Raw genomic sequence first — 26,582 nt, 5'->3', positions numbered from 1 at the left:
AAAATAAATAAATTTTTCATTCATCTTCTCCTGAAATGTCCTCACTCACAAATATTAAAGCTTTCTTCTTCTCTTCACAGGAATGACATGCCAAGCCCGCAGTTCTTATGTGACCAGTGAGATCCTATGGGGTTATCGTTTTACTCCTGTTCTGACACTAGAGGATGGTTTCTATGAAGTAGATTACAACAGCTTTCATGAAACATATGAGACCAGCACACCATCTCTCAGTGCCAAAGAGCTGGCAGAATTATCCAACAGGGCTGAACTGCCTCTGAGTTGGTCTGTGTCCAGCAAACTCAACCATCATGCTGAACTGGAAACTGAAGAGGAAAAAAACCATGAAGACCAAACAGAGAGAAATGGTGATGTGACAAAACTAGAGAATGAATCCAAAGTTTAAAATCTTGGGTGGAGCATCCCCTTGTCCTCATACAACCTTTGTTTATTTCTTTCTTTTTCCCTCATTTTAATGTGTTAAAAAAAAAAAAAAAAATCTTCAAGGTGTGAAATATCTGCCTGCCCATTCTCAAACACAGAGCTTCACAAAGCAGTTAAAAGACCTAGTGGCAGTGACCTCTGTTAGTGGTCTCCTCTCAGACTGTCATACTTTCAAACTCTTGTAGATTTTAGCTGGAGATGTGCATGAGATCTGTGATACCAGGTTGCTTAAAAAAGAGGGTCATATTTAATACTTGGAACATGAAAAGCCATCTCTAGTGCCTAATCATTCCTGTAATGAGTAGAAAGTAGCTCTAAATTGTACATATTTCAGCAAATTTCACAGATAGGGTGATGTGCTTGCCAAAAGTGGGCATTGCCTTTCTAAAGACGTTATGTTAAAAGACCTACAGTTTAACAAGACACTGTACATATGCCTTATATAATTTTTTTTCTCTTCACACTTAGTGATAAAACCCAGCATGTACACAGGTACTGTAGTGAAGACCTTCTAAATAATGTACATAGTTGTGCAACTTATGTAGGTTTAGACATCTAACTTTAGAAATAACTTAAAAAAAAAAAAAAACTACCAAACATTGTACAGTAGGAATTTCTGTTTTAACATTTGTATTTCTCAAATTATTTTAGTCCCCCTTAATTATCTGGCCTTTTGGTGCATGGCCCTCTCTTCAGTGTTCCACACTGGCAGCTATTTAAATCACCTCAATGTTTCTTTACTGATCCTTTATAAAAAGCCATAGATCTGGGGGTAGCTGGAATTAGGAGGTGAAGAAAGCACCACAAATTTACAGAATATTGTAAAATATTTACTAAATTAATCTTTCTTATTAGGAAAAGCTGTCATTCTAAAATAGTCTTCATCTACCAACCCATCTATCAACCTGGTTTGTGGTAGCTTCTTGGGAATAAGGCTATTTCCCGCATAATCATCAATACATCTTATCAGCCTTTTCCTTTAAAGTATAATAGCTTGGGAAAAAAATTTTTTCAAAGCTTTTTTGTGTCCAAATGGTTCCAGAATAATCATTTGAAAATTGATATGCTAGTTATTGGCATGTTAGACCTAAAGTTAGAGGATTTCATGAAAAGATTCAATGAATGATATTTATTAAGGTTTAGTCATTTTATTGGTTTTTGAATGTTTAAAAAACCTCTATCTTTACTTCACACACACTCCTTCACCTTCCAGATGTTTTTCAATCGCTAGTCACATAGAACCAACATAAAAGAATATGACAGTCACAAAAGATTTGTATCTGGACTTTTTTCCCTTGAAAGAATTACAAATCAAGAACTAGATTATTAATCTTCATCACCTTTGAGAAAATATTTCTGGAATTGGGTAGAAGGTTACAAATCTGACCCCAAAGTCCCCCTCAATCAAAACAAAAGAACTACAGCCTTAATTTTTAAAATTGCATGTATATATCTTATCTGCCTAGTCTGAAAAAGAAGGATTCACTTTTTTTTAAAGTATTTTTTGTACAGAATATTTGAACTATAAAGTGACAATTACAGACACACACAAAAAGAAAAAAATCTCAGGAGAAACTTAGTGGGCAGGTGGAAATTTTGCACTGTGACAGATCTTTCACATTAATTTCACATCTATAAACTATCTGTCCCTAAACACAGTGGCCCATCATACTTATTCATTCAGTAGATGTGTTTATTTTCCGCTTTTATAGCTGCACTGTTTGATATTCTACATCATCTAGATCAAAAAAGTTCAAAACTGTTTCTGTTTCCTCTCCCCTCCCCAATAGAGATATACATTCCTTTGCTATATTGGGGTGGGGGTGGAAGTCTTGTCTATTATAAAAGACTTCACAGAGAAGCAGATGCGGTTCTCCCAAAGTAAATGACAATTCTGGAGGAAGACTAGGGTCTCTCTTCACCTACTCTGGTGGGTCTGCTCCAAGATAACTTTTTTCTTGCCCTTTATTTTAGTGAAACAAAGCTGTATTTGCTGTTGGCTGTTTCCCTTTGCTGGGAATGGCAATGCATTGAGTATCTATCTATTGAATACTTCTCTTCATACTTCATACTGTAAATGTAAGGCTGTTCTCCAGGAAAAGAGAATTCAGCATTTCATGTGCTAAAGCAATTGTGTGCTTCTCAGAAAGAAAACCACCATCACCAATTTCATGGTGGAGAATGATAATCAATGATAGCCTTATAAGCAGAGTGCCTCATGGTGAGGGAAATAACCAACAGTGCCCAGAAGGATCAATATTTCTGGAGCTTTGGGTTTTAGGGCAAATAAAAGAAGCTGTGATCAAAAGTTCATCCCTCCTCTAACTTTTAATTCTCAAACATCTTCCTAGTTAGCTGAGTTGAAAGAGCAGCTCAGGGTCCTACTGAACTTTTACATGCCCTTTAGCACAAATAAAAAGAAAAAAAACTTTATACTATTGAGGGCATGTGCATGTGTAATTTCTATTTTTGTGACTGTGGTACTTTAAACTTAATGTCTCTCCCTCTCAGTGTCTTTGGTATCAATGTAGTGTGAGACAGAAAGTTTACCAAATCTCTTCTTTTTTTTTTGTAACATGAGCTTTCTAGGCTTTAAAAGGGGAAGCTTCACAGAAACTTTGTACTAGAATGTCCCTATCAAACAGCCTCTATTTTTCTACAATTATTAAGCAGTTTAACAATGTATTTTGTGTCAATACTTCAACTTCAGTATCAAAATTTCAAAACTAAATGTTATTAAGACTGAATTTTCCAAGTGGCAAGTATTGAATGGTATTTTTCATTACTATTTATGCTACAATTGCTATCCATTCTATTCTTTACCCAATATTTTGAAAAATATATACTTGATTTAATGTAACTGCACTATAAACAAGAGTTTCTCCCAAATTAATATTTTGATTTGTTGATTCATTTAGGTAAGTTTTTTAAGAATTTATGGAGATGTAGGAGACTAGGCTAAAATACCATAGAGTATCTACTTACATTCTGACAGAACATGGTTCTGAATGAATGTCTCCTTACTGGGGCAAGGGGTTTTGGAATAGATTTCCGTCAAGATACCGACTAAAATCCTCGTATTCTCATACCCACCACAATATGCTTCACAACTTGAAGCAAAATATGTTCATTTTTAACTGACTTTATGTAACTAATAAAATTGTTTTCCGTTGTCCTCTGAGAGAACTGTTGTTTCACTTTTTAAATTCTTCAAATTGTAAAGTTAAGGTGTTTTTTCTACATTTGCATTAATGTAACACTTAGTCTGGGTTACTTCAACTCCCTCTTAAATTAGTAGGTCAAGTCCCCTTGTGTGGGATAATAGCAACAACAAAAACAATCAGAGACTCTTAAGTTAAGAAAAAGCAAAAAGGAATTTATTACAATCTCCCCAGAAAAGGCAACTCCCAACAGACAAGGTATTGTTAGTGAAGAAGTGCAAAGCACAAACTGTAAAACACAAGATTAAATAAATCAGAAGCCTCCTTGAACACTTTGAACACAAAAGTCTATCCCAGAAACAAAATAATATTAGTAACTAACTCTTAATTCAAATTTCCTTAAAGAACTGCTATAAAAGCAGATATTCTTGAATAAGATAATTCTGTTACCTGAATTCTCAAATCCATCATCACCTTTAAAATAGGAACTTAAAAGCTACTTTAAGAGGTGGTGGGAAACAGAAGGGGAAATGTTCACACAAGACAATCGAACACCCGCAGCTTTTTAGCTATAGCTTAACTTATTGCAAAATTTCTAGTCACAATTAGGGCATAGTTCAAAGTCACATTCCTATAAGAGATCTTCACCCAATTTATCCTATACATTATGACACTTCTCAGTAATCTAGGAATAACCCCAAAGAGTCCCCACATATATTTTCCCATTGTTAATTTAAAACACAATTCATTTTGCTTTCAGAAAAGAATATTTACTAAAATAATAGGTATAAAGCATTCCTCCCCCCAAAAAATCCGGGACAAATGTCCTATACTTTCTTAAGTGTACATGTAGAGAACATGTTGCAGAGGGTTACCCCTTCACGGTCCTAGTTATTAGAAGTACTTTCTTGAATCCAAAACTTGCATTCCTCTATCATGTAAAGGAATGTCATTTCTTGGAGTTGCTTCATCACTTAGATGACTATCTTTCTCTCTGTCTGTTTATTCATCCCAGTACCTTTTTGTAGACATTTTGTCTACTACTCATTATATAGTCTGGGATATGGAGATAGAAATCAGGGGGTAGAGGTAGTACCATTCCCATAGGCTCCTTTTCAGCAGTTATTTCATCTATCAGTAAAGAAATTAAGCAGGAGTCCTAAACTGGAATTCTCTACCACTTGACTAATTATAGAAATTCTCTCACTCTTCAAAGCTGCCAATCCCTTTAAGTCATCTATTTGATTAGTCAGTCATACTTGACCTAATAAAAGAGATTCACTTCTCAAACATCTTGTTCACACGCTTTAAACTTCATTACCAAGCCACCTTTAAACTTAACAGTTTGCAGTGATATTAATTGAAGTGGGAGTAGAATATTACCTTTATCTTACATAGGAACATTTCAACTTCTTGAGGACTTAAGGGGCTGAGTAAGAATTGTGACAAATAATGGTTTAAGTTACCATCACAAAGATATCAGTCTGAGAAAAAACGATCCTGAATTTCTGGCCAGAACAATGGCTATTTATACTCATTCTAAGTCATCAAAACTTAAAACAATGAGCCAAACTTTGGTTAGGACAATAAAAGGTCATTCAGTGAAAACCAGAGTAATTTGGGTTTTAAGATGGAATCAAATAGTTCCATTTAAAATACAATGAACTATTAAAAGCCTACCTTTTCAGAGCAATATTTCAAGAAATCAAAAATGAAAATACTGCCAGACAAAAAGTAAGCTGTCCTAGTTTTGGGGGAAGTGGGGAGGAGGGAGAATAATAAAAAATTTTTAAATGAAGAAGGAAAAGGAGGGGGAAATATGTGAGGAAGAGGAAGAGAGAAAAAAAGGAGGGAGAAGGGAAAGAGGAGGAAGAGCAGGGAGAGGGGAAAGAGAAGGAAAAGTAAGAGGGAAAAAGTAGAAGAGGAGAAGAAGAAATAACAACATTCCTCAACATCTGTGAAAAATAAAGGAAATAAAAATATGTCTCAAATCAGTTTATATCATGAATCCTTTACAACTGTGGTAGATCACTACACTGATCAGTTAACAAGTCTTTCATAGTTTATTACCTTCATAAAAACTTTTTGAAATGTAAACACAAGAGAAACAAAAAATAAACAATATATGTGAATATATGTATATACATATATACATATATGTATTATGAAATATATGTGAAGAATCATAAGCAGCAAAAAAAGACACATTCATATGTATATCCTAATATGGACATATTATACATATGTCTACTCAGAACCATATCCTTGTCACATCTGCACATATATCCATGGGATTAAGGTGATAATAACCCATTTGTATTGTCTAGCTCCTTGTAATATTTTTTCCTTAGTCTGATAGTTCTGGAATTTAGCCACAATATTTCTTGGAATTTTGATTTTGGGATCTCTTTCAGTAGGTGATTGATGAATTCTTTCAATGTCTATTTTACCTTCTGTTTCTATAACATCTGGGCAGTAAGTACTCTTTGATGATTTCCTGAAAAATAGTATCTAGGCTCTTTTTTTATCATGATTTTCAGGAGTCCAATAATCCTTAGATTATCTCTCCTAGATCTGTTTTCCAGGTCTGTTGTTTTCCCAAGTAGGTATTTAACTTCTTTTTTCAATTTTTTCATTTTTTGCTTTTGCTTGATTGATTCTTGGTGTCTCCTCGAATCATTCATTTCCATTTGTTCAATTCTGATTTTTAATGAATTAATTTCTTCATTTAATTTTTAAATTTCTTTTTGTAATTGTCCAGTTGAGTTTTTAAATAAATTATTTTGTTCTATAGAATTTTTTTTCCATTTCACAAATTTTATTTTCTACAGAGCTTTTTTTTCCCAATTCATTATTTCTGTTTTTCAAGGAATTGATTTCTTTTTCCACTCCATCTTTTAATGAGTAACATGACTTATCCAGACCCTCTTGCCAAGCTTCCCTTTCCTTTCCCCATTTTTCTTCTAGCTCTCTTGTAAGAGTCTTTTTAATTTTTTTCCATGAGAGCCTTGTGTGAGGAGCACCAGGTTATATCACCATTTGGGGCTTCATCTGGAGATAATCTGCTTTTAGTCTCCTCAGGGTTTGAAGCCTGCTCTCTATCAGTATAGAAGCTATACTGTTAGAGTTTGCTTTGCCTTTTTACTCATTTTGACAAAAAAACAAAAAAAACAACTGCAGTCTGCTTTTAGGGCAGTGTAGTGTTATCAAGCTCAACAGAAAGTAGCAGTGAAGCAGCAGTGGGACATCAATAACTGCACAGGGATCAGCCTCTGTACTGGGATTAGTGTCTGTGCTATAATCAGCAGTTGCATGCAGGGATCTTGCTGAGTGCCTCCAGATGCTAGATGGGTGTGGCCAGGTCCCGAGAGACTCTAGCTTTTGGGTTTATAGTCTTTACCCCCTGTGTTTATAGCTTCTCTGCTGATCTGCTGGATTGCTACCAGAGCAGAGTAGTTGACACTGTGGTAAAGTTCTTCCCGAAGATTTTCCATCAGCTGAGACCACACCCCACCCCTCTCCAGTCTGCTCAGCATGAGCTGTTCTCCGTGTTCTTACTGCCTACCTGCCTGATTCTGCACCTGGCCTAGTTGTCCCTGCGCCAGCAAAAACAGACCTTTTCTGATGAATTTCAAGATTATCTTCTGTTGGTAATGTATTTTACTCCCAATATTTGTGGATTTTGACAGTCAAGCACAAATTCTGAGGCTATTTTAAAAAGTAGTCTGAGGTTAAGGGTGAGCTCAGATAGACATGTGTGTCCTCTCCTCCATCTTGGCTCCACTTCCTAACCCATTTGTATTGTAAAAGAGAATTTTTCTCCCTATTACCTATAATGAATAAACAAAGAATTTATTAACCACTTGCTATGTACAAAGCACTGTGCTATATTTTGAAAGACACAAATATAAAAGCAAAGCAGTTCCTGTACAGTATTTGTTCAAGTCAAATGCATTTAGTTTTTTTTAAAGCTTTTTTTTCAAAACATATGCATAGTTTTCAACATTCATCTTTGCAAAATCTTGTTCCAAATTTTTTTTCTCCCTTCCTTCCTCTCACCTCCTCCCCTAGAAAGCAAGTAATATTTTAAACATGTGCAATTCTTCTATACATATTTCCACCTTTATCAAAAAAGATCTGGTTTTTGATCAAAAAGAAAGAAAACAAAATGCAAGCGAAAAGCAAAATGCAAGTGAAAAACAACAAAAAAGTGAAAATACTATATTGTGATCCACATTCAGTCACCAAATCTCTCTAAGTGCAAATGGCTCTCTTCATCACAAGACCATTAGAAGTGGCCTGAATCACCTCATTGTTGAAAAGAGCCAAGTCCATCACAATTGATCATTGTATAATCTTGGTGCTGTGTTCAGTGTTCACTTAGTTCTACTCACTTCACTTAGCATCAGTTCATATAAGACTCTCCAAGCCTTTCTGAAATCATCACTGCTGATCATTTCTTACAGAACAATAATATTCCATAGCATTCATATACCATAACTTATTCAGCCATTCTCCAACTGACAGGCATCCACTCAGTTTCCAGTTCCTTTCCACTACAAAAAGGGCTGCTATAAAGATTTTTGCACATCTGGGTTCTTTTCCCTTTTTTGATTTCTCTGGGATACAGACTCAGTAGAGACACTGCTGGATCAAAGGGTATGCACAATTTGATAACCCCTGGGGCATAGTTCCATATGCTCTCCAGAATGGTTGTGATATAATAAGGATTCTGTGTCTCCCTGATTTTTTTGAGGGCTGGCAAAATTCCTAAAATTCCTAAAAATGATCCCCACCCATCTGAATCTCCTTTGGGAAAGCTATCTGGTTCCCATAGAATTTCCCATTCCCAACTAATCTGATAATCACTTTGATCTGGGAAACAAACATCACCCTTTAGTGAATTGAAAATTAGCCTTTAATAGCTCCCTAGCCTCAAACCATAGAAGGTTAATAAAAGAAGACTCTGAACCCCAAAGCTATGCTAATTCCTTTCTGGAGTTGGCCCACTGGGAAGCTTTTTCTCAGTGTAAACCCATCTTTGCCAAAAACCTACCTTTGCCAATTTCTAATCACAAAGAGCCCACTGAGAAATTGTTTCTCAGTGTAATAAACTCATTTATTACCAAAAATGTCACCTTCAGATCGGGACTATGAATTCTTTCACAAAAAACTGTGACACCAGCCTAGGGACTCCATATCTGTCAGGGTAAATCTTACCCCTCATTTCTCACACCTCAACAGATGAATAGTTCACAACTCCCACAAACAACTCCCTCCAACATTCATCATTATCTTTTCCTGCCATCTTAGCCAATCTGAGAGATGTATAGTGATACCTAAGAGTTGTCTTAATTTGTATTTCTCTGACCAATTGTGATTTAAAGAATTTTTTTCATATGACTAGAAACCCATTTAGTTTTTCATCAAGTATCATATAAGTAATCAAATGAGACCAAGAACCAGGAAGCAGTTTTGTTATGTATTGGTGATGTTGAAGGAAGACAAGGGAGGGATTATAAGATGAAACTAAAAAGACAAAAAGAACAAGGATATCAGGAATCATATGAACTTCACTTTTATCTGAAATGTTCAAAAGAGAGAAAATTGTATACATAAAAAGTTAGGTATAGAAAAACTTTGAAATCAACAAGGATAGATAAGGAAGAGGAAGAGGAAGAGCAAAATGAAGGCAGCTCCAAGGAGAGATTTCTATCTAAATTAGCAAGAAAGAGACAAAAACCTTGAACTTGAATCATAAAAGAAAGGATGAAAAGGAAAAATTTTTAAAGGGTAAGAACTTGTGGTTTTTAAAAAAATGGCAGAGGTAAGAAAATAAGTGAAAAGAAATGCACAATTAACAATCATAATTGAACATAAATGGTGTGAATTCATATTGATGAGGTATGAGGCTGGGCTTGAAGAAAGAGGAAAAGAAAGAGAGAGAGAGAGAGAGAGAGAAAGAGAGAGAGAGAGAGAGAGAGAGAGAGAGAGAGAGAGAGAGAGAGAGAGAGAGAGAGAGAGAGACTCATGTCCATGTGACAAGAATTCAGGAACCGAGTATCTGTGGCAATAAAAGGAAAGTGTATTTCTTTTTTAACTAAGAAAAATTCTCTTAGCAGACAAAAACCTCTAATTCAATCAGGAGATTTTGTAAAAAGATTGCTGATGGTACTTAGTTTTATGGGCAGATACTGGCCTAGGGGTAGGGATAGTTTGAGTTGAAATCAGACAGGAATCTTTGATTTGAATAGAGAATTTTCAATTGAATGAGTAGTCCTAAACTAATCTTCAACTCAATAGAGGGTGTAATCAGTAGTGAGTGTTATCAATGGAGGTGTGTGCTGGGCTCCTTCAGGATAACAGAATGAAGCTACTTATCTTGATTCCCTGAGGTGGGTCTTTTACAGAGGCAAGAGTTCAAGGAGATTCTTTCTTTCAAGGAGTTTCAGGGAGAGACAGTTTCAGGGTCCCCTCTTTCCTCCCCCCTCCGCCCCCATCAGTCTCAGGGTTCCCACATCAATATGATAAAACAGAAAAGGATACCAAAATGGAATAGAAAGCAGAATTCAACAATAGGTTGCTCATAAGAAACACTTGTTTCCTGTAAATGTAAAAATGTAAAAATATAAAGCCTGAGTTCCAGCCTTGGGCTCACCCACACTGAAGAGAGAGATTTTATCTTATTCACCCACCCTAAGCTGATCCTTGGTCATATTTTCCTCCAGAGAGAAGGCCAGGTACCAACTCAATGAGGTAAATGGGCACCTTAAATCCACTTTAGAGAAGAAAGTGATGCAGTACAATCACTGTTGTTATTTTTATGTATTTTTGTCTAGTTAAGTTTTTTTGATTTATTTAAAGTTTTTTATTCTCATATATGCAGTATGCAAGTTGAACCACTAATGGGCAGTAACATTGAAAGCAGTTGTGATAAGTGCCTTTTTTTTATCAGCAAAAGTCCTTTCAAATGATTTCCTTATCATCCTCTCACATCAGGGATCTATTCTGCTACACAGAAGTAGATCCCCAGCAGACACTAGTAGGTGGCTCCAGTAATACCCAGCAGCCATTAGCAAGTTGCTCCTATGACAAAAGACTTTGAAAGAATTTTAGAAAAGCTAGATAAAGCAAATTTCTGGCTATTGTTAAACAGGAATAGAAAGGAGTATACATATTTCTTAGCTATGCATGGAACATCTACAAAAATTAGACCATATTAAGGGATAAAAACTTCCCAAACAAATAATGGAAAAACAGTAATACTGACAGGGATGTGAAATTGTATTCCCCTTAATCTGTAAAATTATTACTCTAAAATTTTGTCCCCTTTTGATCTGTAAAAGAAGAGAGATCAGGGTCTCCCAGGCTCCAAAGAATCTAGAAAGAAGGCACATCCTCTCAGATTGAGATAAGCAGTATCATTCAAGGGCAAATCAACTTACATTGATCTTTTGGGGAGCTGCATTCTCATTGAGGAAACTCTATTTTCATTCAATTGGGAGATCCTGCTCTAATAATCAGTTCAAATTGCCCCCAGATTTGCTCATAAAATAGGTTTTTGCCAGCTTATTTTTTGCAAAACCTCTTCATTAAGATATTTGTTCACTAAGAGCCTCTCTCTTCCTATTTTTGTCACCGACTTTGGGGTTAGCAAATTCTTTCGCTTTTGAACCTGCATCTCCAAGCAGAAGGGATCTCATTCATACACAATATCATCATTACCATACACATCTTTTACTGAAAACAATGCATTAAGAATTAGGCTAAAAAGAGTCATTGGAAAAATATTAAAAATCAAATGGAGGCTAAATAATTTCATTCTAAAAAACTATTAAATCAAAAAACAAATTATAGACACAGTAGATAATGTTGGTAAAGATAATGATAACAATGAGACAAATTTTAGGAATTCAGCCAAAGCAGTCTTTGGGGAAATTTTAAATGTTTTCATTAACAAAAAAAGAGAAAGAACAAATGGATGAATTGGGCACATAACTAAAAAAAAAAAAAAAAAAACTAAAAACCAACAGAACTTTTAAAAAAAATCAATTAAAAATCAAAACAAATCCTCAAAATCAAAGGAGAGATTAATAAAATTGAAAGGGAAAAAAAGTTTGAATTGACAAAGCAAACTAGTTGATATTTTTAAAAAATTTATGAAATAAATTATTTGTTAATTTGTTTAAAAGACAGGAAAACTAAATTACCAGTAGCAAAAATGAAAAAGAAGTCACAAAAATTTTAAGTGAAAGAAAAGATATGGAGTCAGAGCCAAGATGGTGGAGAGGACACACAGGCATCTATCTAACTTCTCCCTTATACTCAGACTACTTTTTATGAACAGCCTCAGAATTTGTTAGTTCTTAGTGAGGTAGTGAGGTAAGAACCTAACAGGAATTAGTGTTTGACTGTCAAAACCCACGAATGCTGGGAATACAACACATTACCAACAGAAGATAATCTCAAAATTTATCAGAAAAGGTCTGGTTTTTGCTCATGGGCAAGGATGGATAGATCAGGTGCAGAATCAGGCAAGTAGGCAGTGAAAGCATGGGAAACAGCTCACACTAAGCAGATTGGAAGGGGCAGGGTGTGATCTCCGCAGACAGAAAATCTGCAGGGAGAACTTTACCACAGTGTGAGCTACTTTGCCCTGGCAGCAAGCCAGTAGATCAGTGGAGAAGCTATAAACACAAAAGGTAAAGACTGTGACCCCAAAAAGCTAGGGTCTCTTCACCCACCCACCATTGATGCTTCACTGCTACTTCCTGTTGTCTATTGAGGAAGCTTGGTAATATTTGCCCCAAAAGCAGACTGCAGCTTTTTTGTTTGTTTTGGTCTTTTTGTTAAAATGAGTCAAAAGGCAAAGAGTCTCTAAGTATAGATAACTTCTATACTGATAGAGAGCAGACTTCAAACCTTGAGGAGACTGAAAACAGATTGTCTCCAGATGAAATCCCAAATAGTGGTATAAGCTGGTCTCCATTATACAAGGCTCTCATAGAAGAAATTTTAAAAGGCTCTTTAAAAAAGAGCTAGAAGAAAAATGCGGAAAGGAAAGGGAAGCTTGGCAAGAGGGTCTGGATAAGTCATGTTATTCATTAATAGATAAAAGTGGATAAAGAAATCAACTCCCTGAAAAACAGACTTAGTGATTGGAAAAAAAAAATTTCTCCCTAAAAAATAAAATTGGTGAAATGGGAAAAAATTCTATAGAACAAAACAACTTACTTAAAAACTCAATTGGAGTATTATAAAAAGAAATTTTAAAAGTAAATGAAGAAAATAATTCATTAAAAATCAGAATTGAACGAATGGAAATGAATGACTCAACCAAGAATTAGTCAAACAAAACCAAAAAGATGAAAAAAATAGAAAAAAATATTGAATACCTACTTGGGAAAATAACAGACCTGGAAAACAGATCTAGGAGAGATAATCTAAGGATTATTGGACTTCCTGAAAATCATGATAAAAAAAGAGCCTAGACATTATTTTTCAGGAAATCATCAAAGAGTACTTCCCAGATGTTATAGAAACAGAAGGTAAAATAGAAATGAAAGAATTCATCTATCACCTACTGAAAGAGATCCCAAAATCAAAATTCCAAGAAATATTGTGGCTAAATTCCAGAACTATCAGACCAAGGAAGAAAAAATATTACTTGAAACCAATTTTTTTCAACTACATGACAAGAAAACTGACAACATGAAAACAATTAATGAATTTTGACATAAAATAAAATGTCCCAACCAAGAGAACAAGAAATAGAGAATTTAAACAACATACAATATTAGAAAAAGAAACTGAACTAGCCATAAATGAACTCCCAAAGAAAGGAGGAGGAGAAACACAGAGCTAATTCACAGAATTCTATCAAACATTCTTTATAGTCCCAACATTTGGCACAATGTTTGGCATATTTATTTTTGTTGTTCAGCTGTTTCAGTAATGTCTGACTTTTTGTGACCCTAGTTTGGGGTTTTCTAACTACTAGAGTATGTGATTAAATTTTTTTTAAAACTCTGAGATATTTGAATAATAATATGGCAGAAATTTGATTTTGACCAACACCTTACAATTGACATCAAATTGATTTTAAAAGTCACCTTATAAAAATAAACTAGAAGAACAAGGAAGAAATAATATTTTAGAAAAGGGAAAAGTTCACATACAAACAAAAGCTAGTGAAGATCACCAAAAATAAAATTGGTCCAAACCTAATTAAATGAAATTAAATAGGAATAGTCTTGCACTTGGGATATACACACACAAAATTCATCCTAATTAGTATAAAATGGAGGAGACATGGCTAGATAATAGTTCTGAAAAACATATAGGATTTTATTAGACTCTAGCTCAATATGAGTCAACAATGTAAAAAGGCAGCCAAAAAGCTAAACTTACACCTTACTGAGAGAGGCTTTCAGGAATAGGAAGGTGATAGTTCCATGGTACTCTGCCCTCATCAGATCTCTTCTGGAGTAATGTACTTAGATTTGGTGATCACATTTTAAGAAGAATATTAATATGCAGAGGAAGGCAGCCAGGTTGGTATAAGATATTGAATCCATATAACATGAGGATCTGTTGAAAGAATGGATCATATTTAGCTAGGAGAAGAGAAGAATCAGAAATACTTAAGTATTTGTGTCACGCCAGAGGTGGGTCAGACTTGTTCTCTTTGGCAACAGAGAGCAAAATCAGGACAACAGAAATTGTCAAAAAAATTAAGCTAGTTATTAGAAAAAAAAATAATAAAGAATATTTTTTTTTTAAGAAAAAAGTTACAGGCAGTTGTTTGGTGCAGTGAATACAGCAATGGCCTTGGAGTCCCGAAAATTTGAGTTCAAATCTGATCTCAGATATACATTAACTATGTGACCCTGGACAAGTCACTCAAGCCCATTGCCTCAACAACAACAACAACAACAACAACAGCAAAACAAAAACAAAAACAAAAAAAATTTGTACAAATTTACTAACCACTTACAGAGCCCAGTAGAAGCTGCTATATTAATAACTACTCAGTTTCTGCAGAGGCTCATTACATTAGTTCCAATTCTTTGAGGACTGGAACAAAAAATTCACAGAAGTTAATTTCCTAAAAACTGGTTCAGCTACTAGAAATATTTTCCAAAATTGTTAAAAATTAATAGGTCAACACTTCTCTAATAGTCGATGACTCCATGACACAGACTTAAAGTATTAAAAACATATAAGCTGATTATATCTACTTCACTGGGCAACATGTTATTAAGAAGCTAAAGCCCATTTAGATTTGTTAATTTAACAAATAGTTAAGAAATTCTTTTTATATTATGTGCTTAGTGTGTACCATGGTAGATGATATAAGAGATACAAGGATCATAGAACCATCTACTTAGGGTTGAAGAATTCAGATGCCTCTAGTACAAATCCTTCATTTCAAAGGTGAAGAAATTGAGATCCAGAAAAATTAAATGGCTTGTCCAATACAAATAGCAAGCAACAAAGATAGAACTATAACAAAGATAGAAAAATAGAATACCCAGTTATGGTGCTCTTTCCATAGCTCAATGATGCTTCTCAGTCAAGAGCAATTATGGTATAATGTCTTTAAAGAGAAAAAATTCTAGTTAAAAAGAGAAAAAAAGTTATCTATTTAAAAGTTTTAAAGAGACTTAAGAATTAAAGGGCAATTCAAAAAAAAAAAATAAAATAAAAAGATGCCATGATGATAATAAAAGTATAAAGATAGTGGAGCTGCTTGCACTGGACACTGTCCTTCTAGTGGGTTATAAAACCTGTCTGCTGGAGCCAGTGCATCTTTATAGAAAATTTTAAAAATTAATAGTTTAGGGAGCCAAATTTAGAAGTTCTCTAGGATTACCTGTGGCTCCCCCATTCTTTTGTTTTTGGAGAAGCGTCTAAATGTCTCTGTTTCTCCTCTTTACTATTGCTTGACCTTGAGGATTAAAAGGTATGCCAGTGGTATGTAAAATCTTATAATGTGCAAAATGTTTAGAAGCATATGTAGGTCCATTGTCTGTTTTTATTGCTTGTAGCATACCCATAATTGCAAATGCTTGTATAAGGAATTCAGTGACCACTCAGGCTTACTCTTTGGCTGCTGGTATTGCCAAAGTAAATCCTGAAAAGGTGTCTACTACAACATGGATAAAAGACAGATGGCCAAAAGATTTATAATGGGTTACATCCATTTGCCAGATTACATTGGTTCTCAAACCACAAGGGTTCTTCCCTGGAGGGCGCATAAGAGAGTGGAAAGAAAGACAAGCTATACAGCTTTTTACCATGCTCCTAGCTTCCTCTCTTGTTATTCCAAATTGTAAACATAAAGCTCAAGCAGCCTGATGATATTTAGAATGAGATTCTTGAACTTCCTGAAATAAAGGAGTATTGGCTAACATGGTTAGAAAGCTATCTGCCTTTGAATTTCCATCAAAAATAGAACCTGAAAGTCCATTATGAGAGTGGACATGCAAAATATAAATCTTACCTGCTTTCTCACTTACTCTTGTAGCTCCTTAAAGAGCTGATATATATATTAGAAGCTGCAAATTTTATTTGGGCTGTGGCAATTCTTTGTACCACATCTACTGAATAGGTTGAATCAGATATTATATTTCTATCTCCTGGATAATAAGTAAGAGCTAGAATGATTGCATACAATTCATTCTGCTGAGTGGACTTTGAAAAGGAGTTCTGACTACTCTATAGTTAAATCATGAGAGTATACAGTGCAAATATTATGTTTGGATGCATCTGTAAAGATAGTTCCTCTTTAAGAGGAATCTTAGAAACCTTTTCTTTAGGTAATCCTAGAGAACTTCTAAATTTAACTCTCTATACCATTAATTTTTTAATTTTTGATAAAGATGCACTGGCTCCAGCAGACAGGTTTTATAACCCATCAGAAGGGTAGTGTCCAGTGCAAGCAGCTCCACTATCTTTAGATAATCACCAGGCTAAACTAGATCACCTTTTGATTTATTAAGTGCCAACTATTTATACTGAAAATATCCTAAATAAAATGGTCTGGAAGGCTTCAATCTAATCTTGGAGATATAGAATAGAAATGTAAAACCTTCAAATAAAAATCACATAGTTAGGATAAGTAATAATTAGGCCCTGGTTATAGGATAGACTATGAAGAAAAGGAAAGAATACTAGATTTGGATTCAAAGAACCTGTTTTTGAATCCTAGCTCTGCCACTTACTACCTCTATGATTTTGGGCAAATCATTTCACATCTGGGCCTGAGTTTCCTCATTTGTAAAATGAGTATATAAATAGATGACTTCTCACATCATGTCCAGTTATAAATCCTCATGTAACTAAATGCTCTCTAGGCTCCAAATAGAGAAACCTTTTATGGAAACACAGTTATGGAAATATGTTTCTTTCTCTCTCTCTCTCTCTCTCTCTCTCTCTCTCTCTCTCTCTCTCTCTCTCTCTCTCTCTCTCTCTCTCTTTTTTTTTTTTTTTTTTTTTTTGGCTTAGGCAACTGGGGTTAAGTGACTTGCCCAGTGTAACACAGCTAGGAAGTGTTAAGTGTCTGAGACCAGATTTGAACTTTTGTCCTCCTAACTCAGTGCTGGTGCTCCATCCACCTAGCTGCCCCTATGGCAATATGTTTCTAAAACCCAACTACATTCAACTTCTTGTGACAACTGCCACTGAAAAAGTTAACAGAAAGGCTGGGGCTCTTTCTTTACAATGCTTTCCTTGTAAGATCATTCTTTTTTGTCAAATTATTTTTGTCTTCACTTCTTTTAAAATTTCATATCCAAATGTATGTAATTATATTTCATTGGATTTAAAAGAAAATAATTATATATAATCTCATTAAAATCAATCCAAATTCTGCATTTTCCTATTTTCCAATCTGAGTACCTAAAAAGATATTACTATTTTAATCAGCTAAATACTTCTTTGCCTATGAGTGAGAAGTAGTTTGGGCCCCATCTCTGTTACAAGGTCCACATGTTACAAGGACATCATTCTTGTGTGGCTCATAGGGAAGAAAAATAGACATCTTTAGCCTCTTCTCCCCCAAACCTTCTCCAAGCATGACTCATTCTCATCACAAGGGAAAGCAGATTTTGACTGTAGGCTACCATACTGTTCTCCTCAGAGAGAGAGAGGAGATACTATACTAGAAATATATCTATCTGCTTAAATATTCTTCATCACCGGAATCAGAATCTATCTAACTTTTCATTACTTTGTCATTTGGGGAGCAGGATTCCAAGCTCTTTAACTAATACTACCCCACCTAAAACCAGTTCCATAATAAATGCAAATAGCAAATAACAAAGAAATCCATTTGGAAGTCCCAAATGTAACTGAGTCCAGAAAGGAAACATCTCACTTGAAAAATCCTTAAAAGGCCTCCCAAAAGGGAATGATTGAGACTGAAGTTTTCCTCTTGTCAACCTCACTTCTTCCCTTGCAAAGAGCCTTAATCTTCACTAATAAGGAGAGGAGTCCCTTGCCATGTGAGGATGATTTTAGGATGTGAGGTGATTTTAGGATAGCAGTTACACCTATAAAAATAAAAAAGATAAATCCCTAAGGAACTATTTAAAAGTGTTTCACTAATTAGCCATTTGAAAAAGAAAAAGATCATTAAAATATACTTAAAGAGTTCTGGGATATGCAAGGTTCATATGAGGTATGTTCATTTCTGCTTCAGCCTAAGAAGTTCTCAAGACAATAGAATATTCACAGATTATTATTTTTTTTTTTAACAGCTGGCTTTGGTCCTGGGAAAAGATTATCTTCTCTGAACACTAATATAAAATTTGAGTTGAGATACAGAACTGAAATTTTTCATTTTAAACCTGTGATGGGCAGCAATTTCCTGATATACCTTCTCCTATCTTGACAATTTTCCCTTCACACAACCTCCCTTGGTCCCAGTTTCCCTAAGCTTTCATGGTAAAATTTCTTCTCATGAAACATCCAAAATAGCTTCCTGGCCTAGGGCCAACAGAATCCCCCAACACATGTGAACTGTGACTTTCAGACTTGGTGGGTGTCAGAGACCATGGAAATGGTTATACCCTAATGATTGACTGACCAGATGTGTTTCCAGATGGAGGGTCATCCGGAGAATCTAAAAGCTACAGTATCCCTGCTGTGTATCCTCATTGTATATCATTGTTGTGTGTGAGCAAAGTAAACTGCCTCTTTTATTGAGTGTTCATTGAATCAGGACTACCCCATTTCATCCCAATACTGAACCTGAACTAAACTTTAGCATAATTCCTACAACAAAATCCATAAAAACATGATGAGAGAAAGCCTGTGTGTTTTTGGATGGAAGGTATTATTGACGATAAAAGAAATAGTCCACCTGTAAATATTTCCATCTACTTATTTCCTTGTGATTTTCATCCAGCAGTTTAGATTTAGCTTAAACTTTAGGGGTCTGTAAGATGCATATGGAACTTTCAGAGTAATTTGTAGAGGATCAGTCATTACAAAAAATTATAATTAATCAAAAAATTAAAGTCTATGCCTATACTGAGGCATTTATAACACAAAGGGTTCAATCTGATCTGATCATTTCTCCTGTCCCATCTTTAAGGGAAATTTTTGTTATAATACAAAAGTCTGAGTAGCCTTAGTTTTTATTGGTGTTTTGTGTTTCTCACATAATTATAGTATGTCATGTATCCCTTCTCCTTCGCTGCCCAAATCATATGACACATAGTATTTTTTAAGAGAAGAAAAAAGTCATCAAAGTTGATTGAAACATTGAGAAATTACAAAAATATGGTCAAAGTGTAACATCCATGGATCTCCCACCTATATAAAAGTAAGTTGGGAACATCTTCACTTATCTTTTCATTTAAGTCCCACTTGATATTTATAATTTTGTTACATTTAATTTTTTTTTTTTGGATTGTTGTCTTTCCATTTTACATTGCTATCTTTTATCATTTTTGCCAATTTGCAGGATGTGAGGTAAAACCTCAGAATTGTTTTGATTTGTATCTCTCCTATTATTGGTGATTTGGAGCATTTTTCAAGTGGGTATGAATACTCTGCAGTTCTTTTGAGAAATCTTTGTTTATATCCTTTGACCACTTATCTACTGGGGAATGACTACTAGTTATACAATGTACATATATATGTATACATACATATATGAAGTACTATTGTTTTGGATACCAAAATCTTGTCGGAGAAAATAGATACAGAGATCCCTTCTTAATGTTAATCTATATGTTGTCTATACAAATATTTTTCAGCTTCAGGTAATCAAAATTATGTATTTTATTTTTTTGAAATTGCCTCTGTCTATTATTTAGTTTAAAAAGTATATGGACATTTTAATCATTTTATTTTCATAATTTCAAATTGTTTTTCAAAATAATTGCATTACAAACAATGTATTACTGTGTCTTTCTACAATCCCTCCAATATTGATTGTAGATAGCCATTTGTATTTGTGTCTTTGTGATCACTGAACCAATATGTAAAGGATGATTCTATCATCACTGTCTCTTGCAAGCAATGGGTTTTGTTTTCTTTCCCGATATGCCATTCTTTTTTTTTTAATTGTATAGTTGAATTAATTCATATTTAAAGTTATGAATCAAATTTATATTTTCATCCAACTATCTCTAAATTTGATTTTATGCAAGTTATGATTGTTTTCTCCTCTTCTGTTATAAACACAGTATAGTGTTTCTTCATTTACTTTACCCTTATTTTTTTTTAAGGTGGTCTTGTTCCCACTGGCTTCCTTCTCAGTACAATGCAAATTATTATGGGTGTCAGAGAGGACGCTGCTCCATAATAGGGCATCTCAACCACTCCATGACAGATACCTTCTCTTTGTCTAGATTTGCTGGAAACCTTCTCCATGGGACCAAATTTCTCCCTCCTCTAAATTCAAATACTTCCATCTCAGGATTTTTCAGGCAACAAAATCCTCCTTTTGCTTTTTAACTTTAGCTGAAGTACAATAGCTTTTACTTTGCACCCTTAATTTTAGTCTGTTTGTGTCTCTTTAAAATGTGTTCCTCATAAACATATTGTAGAGAACCTAAAGCTTTCTGACCTACTCCACCTTCCCAGAATCCTCCTACATTTTTTCCAAAATTATCTAGATATTTTAGATGTTTTGTTCTTCTATGAATTGTCATCATTTTTTTGAACTTCATGAAATGATTTTTGATAGTTTTACTGGCCATGGCTCTGAATAAGTAAATTAATTTAGGTAAAACTGTTATTTTTATTATATTAGTTTGGCTGACCCATAAGCAATTTATATTTTTCCCCTTGTTTTGTTGAAGAATATTTTGTAATTGAATACATGTAATTTCTGCATTTGTTTTGACAGACAGATCCCAAATATTTTATAATGTCCATAATTATTTTAAATAAAATGTTTCTATCTCTATTTCATTATTCATTTTCCCCCAAAGGTAAAATTTTACTGAGTTTAACTGGGTAGATGATTGTTAGTTGTAATCCTTGCATCTTTGCTTTCCAGAATATCAAATTCCAACTTCTTTTATTCTTTCATATAGAGATTTCTAAATCTTGTGTTACCCTGACAGTCGCTCCATGATATGTGGATTTTTTTTCTGGCAGCTTGCAGTATTTTCTGACCTGAGAACTCTAGAATTTGGCTATATTACTCCTGGGAGTTTTTAATTTTGGTATCTCTTTCAGGTGATCAATGAATTCTTTCAATTTCTATTTTACTCCCTGACTCCAGAATGTTAGAGCAGTTTTCTTTGATAATTTCTTATAATATGATGTCCAGGGCCTTTTTTTTTTTCTTTTCTTTTTTTTTTTTTCCCATCATAGCTTTCAGGTAATCCAAAATTCTATTTTTGAGGTCAATTGTTTTTCCAATGAGATATTTGACTTTTTTTTTTTCATTTTTTGATTTTGTTTTGTTATTTCTTGATGCCTCATAAAGTCATTAACTTCCACTTGAGGCTGAGCCTATGGGGCCTTGACAATGGGCTATGCTAATGACTACAGGGCCTTGTCAGCTGTAGTAGAGGCTACAGGCCTCTTTGCTGTCTCATAAGCAGTGAATGGGGTGTAATCCTCCCATGAATCTCCCAGAAACCATAAAATAGCACTCCAAGACAGGTCCTAGAGCAGCTGAACCAGCAAGAAGACTGGTTGAAACAATTTTTTAGTCTAAGAAATCTGGAGGATTGGGCAGAATGAGTCCCTCTCACTCCAGTAAGGGAACACACAGAGTAAAGATAAGGGACTGAAACGGATTCTATTATGCCTTAGCTGGAGTAAAAAAAAGCAGAGGTAGCAATCCTGATTGCAGATAAAGCAAAAGTAAAAAAGACCTAATCAAATGATAACTATTGAATGATAAATAAATCTAGAAACTGGTTTTATGAAAATAAAATACATAAGCCATTAGTTAATTTAATTTTAAAAAAGAAAGAAGAAAACCAAATACCCCAAAATTAAAGAAAAGGAAACTAAAACAATTATTAGGAAATATTTTGCCCCATTATGCAATAAATCTGAGCAAAATCAATGAATATTTACAAATATATAAATTACTTAGATTAACAAATCAAGAAATAGGAAATCTAAATAATCTCATTTTGAAGAAAGAAATCAAAAAAGTTATTAATGCATTCCCTGGGGAAAAAATCCCCAGAGCCAGAAGGGTTTATGAGTTACTTCTACTAAACATTTAAAGAATAATTAATTCCAATACTATATAAACTATTTGGAAGAAATAGAAAGCCAAAAATAATCCAATCTTGGGAAAAAAAACTGAACAAGTCATTCATGAATTCCCTAACAAAAAATCCTTAGGACCAAATGGATCCACAAGTGAATTCTCCCAAACATTTAAAGAACAACTAATTCCAATACTATATAAACTATTTGGGAAAATAGTCAAAGAAGAGGCCCAACTAAACTCTTAAGACACAAATATGGTGCTGTTACTTAAGTAAAGAAGACCTAAAACAGAGAAAGAAAATTACAAACCAATTTTTCTTTTTAAAATTTTTTTTTAAGTTCTTCTATAAATTCCCTCTGGCAGGGAGCCATTTCATGTTACTCTTTAGGGTAGAAGCTTTTTTTTTTCTTCAATTTCCTCCTCTGAAGCAGAACCTTGGTCTTCTCTGTTCCCATAGTAAGTTCCTAAAGTGGGGTCCTTACTTTTATGCTAGTTCATTTTTTAAAAATAAGAATTATTAGTGTAAGCATCTCTAATAGTGGGGTGGGGGAGATGAGGCCTCAAGTTTCCCTTCAACTCTCCCCTCTAATTTGGAACCCCAAACTAAGAGCTCCACTCTCCAGCAACTGTCCACAGGCAGGAGCCTCCCTTGCCCTACTGCCTCTGTCCTCCCAGTGTGCTAATTCCTTTTCACCCAGAGCCACATCCCTATGGCGTTCCCAATCAGCTGAAGTTCACTCAGTCTTCCCAGACAGATCCCGACTCCACAAACAAACCAGGAGGTGAAAGTTTCTGGGGTACCTGCAGAGGCTCCAACCAAACCCAGCTAGCCTCAGGGCTCCCCACTAGGAGTTTCTGTAGATAGCCTGGAGGTGTTTGCATTTCACATGGGTTAATCCCCAGACTCTAGACTTTCCTCAGATTTTCTGAGGTTGTACCAGGAGGAAAGACCCTGTTGGGTCCCAAATTTTCTTGGTTTTTCACCAATCTATATTTGCCCTGAGGCACAAATTTATTCTACAGAGAAGTCTTTAGAGCTTGAAATTTACCAAACTACTCCCCATCTTCATAGAATTCTCTAGATGAATTTCTCTAATGAATATCAATGTAAGAAAATTGAATAAAATATTTGCAAGATTATTACATCAATATATATCACAAGGATTCCTCATTGACCAAGTAGGATTTATACCAGGAATGCAAGGTTGGTTCAATATTAGGAACAACATTAACATAATTGACAACATCAATAAGAAAACCAACAGAAATCATGATTATCTCAATAGATGCTGAAAAAACTTTTGACAAAATACAGCACCCATTCCTATTAAAAAACACTAGAGAGCAAAGGAATAGATCTATCTAAATGATCAACAAGCATTATCCATAATGGGAAAAGCTAGAAGCCTTACTAATAAGATTAGAGATGAAACAAGGAGGTCCATCATCACCACTATTATTCAATATAGTACTAGAAATGTTAGCTTTAGCAGTAAAAGAAAAAAAATCAAAGGAATTAAAATCAGCAATGAGGAAACAAAATTATCACTCTTTGTAGATAATATGAAGGCATACTTAGAGAAACCTAGAGTATCAATTAAAAAAAAAATTGAAATATTTAACAACTTTAGCAAAATTGAAGGATGTAGAATAAACCACATATGCCCAAAAAAATTCAGCAACAAGAGACAGAAATAGAAAATCCACTTAAAATAACTGTAAATGATATAAAATACTTAGGAGTCTCCACTTCAAAACAAATCCAGGGACAATATAAACACAACTACAAAACACTTTTCACATAAAAAGATCTAACCAATTGGAAAAATATCTGTTGCTCATGAGTAGGTTAAGCCAATGTTATAAAAATGGCAATTCTGGGAAGCCGAGTGCGCGCTGAGGGCGGGGAGGGGGAGAGAAGGGAAAGGAGGGGGAAAGAAGGAAGGGAGGGGGAGAGGAGCTACTGGTGCAGCTGGGGGGAAGCGCTCGCTCCGCTTGTCACCACCGCTTCGGCCGCCGCGGCCCCTGTGGATGGAGGTATCCGGCTGAGCCCCGGGATCCGCCTCCCTCCGCCAGGAGCCTCACAGATAAGGTCAACGTAAAAGTTGCTCTTGATCTAACCCTGCACAAGATGGAGGCCCCTCTGGTCAGCCTAGATGAAGAATTTGAGGACTTGAGACCCTGCTATTCAGAAGACAGGGACGAGAAACCTCGATGTTTCTATGGCTCATCTCCTCACCACCTAGAAGACCCCTCTCTCTCTGAGCTTGAGAATTTCTCCTCCGAAATTATTAGCTTCAAGTCCATGGAGGATCTTGTGAATGAGTTTGATGAAAAGCTCAATGTCTGCTTTCGAAACTACAATGCTAAGACTGAGAACCTGGCCCCTGTGAAGAACCAGTTGCAGATCCAGGAGGAAGAAGAGAATCTGCAGGATGAAGAAGTTTGGGATGCTCTGACGGACAATTACATCCCTTCACTTGGGGAAGACTGGAGGGATCCAAACATCGAGGTCTGAATGGCAACATCTCAGACACTGAGATCCATGAGAAGGAAGAAGAAGAGTTCAATGAAAAGAGTGAAAATGACTCTGGTATTAATGAAGAACCTCTACTCACAGCAGATCAGGTGATTGAAGAAATTGAGGAGATGATGCAGAACTCCCCAGACCCTGAGGATGAAGAGGAGGTTTTGGAGGATGATGATGGAGGGGAAACTTCATCCCAGGCAGATTCCATACTCTTGCAAGAGATGCAAGCATTGACACAGACCTTCAACAACAACTGGTCTTATGAAGGACTGAGACATATGTCAGGGTCTGAGCTGGGGGAACTATTGGATCGGGTAGAAGGTGCTATCCGCGATTACTCTGAGGAATTGGTACAGCAGCTTGCCAGGCGTGATGAGCTGGAATTTGAGAAGGAAGTGAAAAACTCCTTTATCACCGTGCTGATTGAGGTCCAGAACAAACAGAAAGAGCAGAGAGAGCTGATGAAGAAGAGGCGGAAAGAGAAAGGCTTGAGCCTGCAGACTAACCGAATAGAAAAAGGAAACCAGATGCCCCTCAAGCGCTTCAGCATGGAGGGGATCTCCAACATCCTGCAGACTGGTATTCGGCAGACCTTTGGCAACTCAGGAACTGATAAACAGTATCTGAATACAGTCATCCCCTATGAAAAGAAGGCCTCACCTCCATCGGTGGAAGATCTGCAGATGCTGACAAACATTCTCTTTGCCATGAAGGAAGATAATGAGAAGGTGCCTACATTGCTGACGGACTACATTTTAAAAGTGCTCTGCCCTACTTAACCTTGCCCTTCGGAGCACCCCAGCTGCAGGAGGTAGCTGGGCAAGAGAGTCATTCCATCGCAGGGACTGCATGACACCATGTAACCTCCGACGTGTATTTCAATGTGTATAGCTTAACCTGGATTAAACATGAGCAAACGCGGGATCCTTTGCTGTTGGCTTCTAGTCCTCGTGATCCTTGGATGCATGAATGAGGGGCAGGGCTAGTGATGTCTATTCCTCTCTGCCTGGGTCGGAGGAAGACAGATGCTTTTACCACTGACTATGTATTCTGGCTCCAGCCCTCAAAACACAGCTTACACTACAAGACTAATTTTGAAATAAATACTCATTTAATTAAAAAAAAAAAAAAAATGGCAATTCTGCCTAAACTAATTTACTTCAGTGCTATATCAAACTAACAAAAAAACTATCTGACTAGAGCTAGAAAAAAATAACAAAATTCATCTAGAAGAACCAAAGATCAAAAATATCAAAGAAATTAAGGAGGAAAAATACTAAGGAAGGTTCAGGTCTCAAACAATATTATAAAACAATATTGATCAAAGCTAATTAGTACTGACTTAAAAATAGAGAGGTGCACACCTATCAGAGGCTAAGATGACAGGAAGATAATGATACATGTTGGAGGGCATGTGGGAAAACTGGGATACTAATACATTGGTGGAGCTGTAAACTGAACTAGCCATTCTGAAAAACAATGTGTAACTATTGATACAGCAAAGCCTCTACTAGTCTATCCCCCAAAGAGATCATAAAAGAGGAAGGACCTGTATGTATAAAAATATTTGTAGCAGCTCTTTTTATCTTTGCAAGGACTTGAAAATTATAATATCAACTGGGGAATAGCTAAATAAGTCATAGTATATTAATGTAATGTAATATTACTGTTCTATAAGAAATGATGAGCAGGTTGATTTCAGAAAAGCTTGGAAAGACTTAAAAGAACTGATCCTGAGTGAAGTGAGCAG

The 26,582-nt window shown here is 35.4% G+C and overlaps 2 protein-coding genes and 1 pseudogene across 3 annotated transcripts in view; 2 read left to right on the top strand and 1 right to left on the bottom strand.

Annotated features, from left to right (window-relative positions):
- KCNJ6 (potassium inwardly rectifying channel subfamily J member 6) overlaps positions 1-6,069 on the top strand; it is a 179,743-nt gene extending 173,674 nt beyond the window's left edge. For both annotated transcript variants that reach the window (XM_074300648.1, XM_074300647.1), the window contains one exon: positions 81-6,069. In XM_074300648.1, coding sequence (XP_074156749.1) covers positions 81-403 — 323 coding nt within the window. In that variant the 3' untranslated portion in view covers positions 404-6,069. The remainder of the gene's footprint in view (positions 1-80) is intronic.
- Positions 1-26,582, bottom strand: part of DYRK1A (dual specificity tyrosine phosphorylation regulated kinase 1A) — a 288,823-nt gene that overhangs the window by 84,765 nt on the left and 177,476 nt on the right. The window contains exon 14 of the mRNA XM_074300646.1: positions 14,013-14,192. The gene's annotated coding sequence lies outside the window, so the exon portion shown is untranslated. The remainder of the gene's footprint in view (positions 1-14,012; positions 14,193-26,582) is intronic.
- Positions 24,300-25,965, top strand: LOC141561267 (fasciculation and elongation protein zeta-1 pseudogene; annotated as a pseudogene).

The sequence above is a fragment of the Sminthopsis crassicaudata genome, chromosome 3 (genome assembly GCF_048593235.1).
Source record: "Sminthopsis crassicaudata isolate SCR6 chromosome 3, ASM4859323v1, whole genome shotgun sequence".
Classification (NCBI taxonomy): Eukaryota; Metazoa; Chordata; class Mammalia; order Dasyuromorphia; family Dasyuridae; genus Sminthopsis; species Sminthopsis crassicaudata.
The sequence above is the reverse complement of the archived record's forward strand: the minus strand, read 5'-3'. Positions and strand labels throughout refer to the sequence as shown.